This window comes from Portunus trituberculatus, chromosome 5 (assembly GCF_017591435.1).
Source record: "Portunus trituberculatus isolate SZX2019 chromosome 5, ASM1759143v1, whole genome shotgun sequence".
NCBI lineage: Eukaryota > Metazoa > Arthropoda > Malacostraca > Decapoda > Portunidae > Portunus > Portunus trituberculatus.
Window position 1 is genome coordinate 8387296 of NC_059259.1, and position 2500 is coordinate 8389795.

The 2500-nt window shown below is 52.5% G+C and overlaps 1 protein-coding gene across 1 annotated transcript in view; it reads left to right on the forward strand.

Annotated features, from left to right (window-relative positions):
* The first annotated feature begins 1819 nt into the window (after positions 1-1819).
* Positions 1820-2500, forward strand: part of LOC123515190 (inhibin beta chain-like) — a 37015-nt gene continuing 36334 nt past the window's right edge. Inside the window, exon 1 of the mRNA XM_045273716.1 lies at positions 1820-2377. Coding sequence (XP_045129651.1) covers positions 1978-2377 — 400 coding nt within the window. The 5' untranslated portion in view covers positions 1820-1977. The remainder of the gene's footprint in view (positions 2378-2500) is intronic.

Consider the following 2500-nt stretch of genomic DNA (forward strand, 5'->3'; position numbering starts at 1 on the left):
TCTCTCTCTCTCTCTCTCTCTCTCTCTCTCTCTCTCTCTCTCTCTCTCTCTCTCTTTATGAACACTCAAGATTTTGCTGTTTTGCATAATCGTGATGAGAGAGAGAGAGAGAGAGAGAGAGAGAGAGAGAGAGAGAGAGAGAGAGAGTTATTTAATTGTCACTAGGAATTTGGTGGAGTGAGAAAGGGAGGAAAGTGAAGGAAAGAATAAAAAAATGCATGCATGTTTTTTTTTTTTTCTTATTCTGGCAATGCAAACTTAGTAGTGTTCAATGCCTCAGAAAACTAGATTCCTCAATTTATCAACTCAACACAATCTTCCAGACAAGTATCCCCTCTTCTACACTGAATATCCTGTCAACTCTCAACCCTCTTCTACACTGAATATCCTCTGTCAGTTTTCTCTCAACCCTCTTCTACACTGAATATACTCTGTCAACTGTCTCCCACTCCTCTTCTACATTAATATCCGCTGTCAACTGTCTTCCTCTCTTCTACACTGAATATCCTGTCAACTCTCTCCCACTCCTCTTTTACATTGGATATCCTCTGTCAACTGTCCCCCACCCCTCTTCTACACTGTATATCCTTTATCAACTGTCCCCCTCTTTTACACTGAATATCCTTGATGTGTCCTTTACTTATTATCTAAACTGGAAACTTCACATCTTATCTCTAATAAAGCAGGATCTGTGAAATTATCCCCTTCAGTACTGGAAAGCATTTTTTACCACGAGTTTTGTGTACGATTAAAGCATTTTATTTACATTAGGAAGGGTCTATGGAGGTCAGAAGATTAACCCCTTCATTACCATGGCGTATTTCTATATTCATTCTGGTTACTATTTGGTGATTTTTCACGGCTTCAGAAATTCAAGTGGGGATTAAAATAGTAAGTACTGGCCATTAATCTTCTTACCTCTATAGACCCTTCCCAATGTCAATAAAATGGTCCAGTCGTACCAAAAACTCGTGGTTAAAAAGCTTCCCAGTACTGAAGAGGTTAATGGCCACAGTCTTCACTATTTTCATCGTCCCCACATGAGTTTCTGAAGCTGTAGAAAATCGCCAAATAGTAAGCAGAATGAATATAGAAACGTGTCATGGTACTGAAGGGGGTTAAACGTTCTGAATCGTCTCCGCCATTACTCATCCACCTGTCTGTCTTTAGTGAAAAACGTGTGAGTGACAAATGACACGCACTGACTCACGCACGAGTATTGTCATAAACGAACTGGCTGACTGTGTGTGTGTGTGTGTGTGTGTGTGTGTGTGTGTGTGTGTGTGTGTGTGTGTGTGTGTGTGTGTGTGTGTGTGTGTGTGTGTGTGTGTGAGGCAGTCTTGCCCGGTGTGCGGCTTCTGTGTTGCCGCCGCACACGCCCCACCACACGCCGCCACACGCCACGCCGTGTCTCTGCGTGTCTGGGCGATGACGGGAGAGGGAGTGAGAGTACGGCTTCCTTTGCTAACGCGCCGACAGGAGGGAAATCCCGTGTGTGTGTGTGTGTGTGTGTGTGTGTGTGTGTGTGTGTGTGTGTGTGTGTGTGTGTGTGTGTGGTCTAGCCCTGGAAGGCAAGGCAGTGTATTTTGGCACCATCCTCGTCTCTACCTCCTAACTCATCAAGACTCCTCCCCTCCCCCTCCTGGTCGTGCCGCCCCTCCCCGACCTTGGGTCGTCGCCGCCCGGAGCTGGCCGCCTTTCGGTGTTATTGATGTTGCAGTTGTTGTTGTCGTTGGCGAGGGCCGTCGTTGCCACGGATGCCGCTGGTGAAGTGCCTGAAATGTTGTGCGGTGAGCGGCGAGCGGCAAGCGGCAAGCGTGCACGGTGAGCGCTGGCATCCCGGGCTGGCGGTGGTGGTGGTTGCGGCGGCGGCGGCGGCGGCGGCGGCGGCGAGTGTCTGGCGGCCGTCTGGTTAGTAAGGCCGCGGCCGTCGTCCTCCTCGCACGCTGCTTGCTATGGACGCGGCTCCACAGACTCATGAGTAGCACTGGCTGTAGGCTGTGGGTGGTGGCGGCTCGGCTCGCCCTACTGCTGCTGCTGCTGCTCGCCCGGCCATCGCATGCCCGCCCGGAGCCTCCCGAGACCCACCACTGCCCTAACTGTGTCCACCCGCGCTCCGTGCCCGACGCTCGTGCCCTAGAGACCCTGCGCATAGAGGGCATCAAACAGCAGATACTGAGCAAACTGGGCCTCCGCGCCAAGCCCAACGTGACCTCCGGCATCCCGCGTGAGGTACTGCTGCAGACCCTCTACCGCTCAGAGGAGAACCGCGAGCTGCTGGCGAAACAGCAGGAGGAGATCCGCTCAGCAGGCGAGGAGCTGCTGGAGGATGATTACTACGCCAAGACGTCTGAGATCATCAGCTTCGCTGTCCCAGGTGAGTGGCGGCGAGGCGGCCGCGCCGCGGACGTGGGAGGAACTATGACCTGCATTGCCTGGTGCCTCGCCGCGCCAAGCCGCGCCAAGCCGCCCCCCGCTGCAGGGCCGCGGGGGGCGTGGC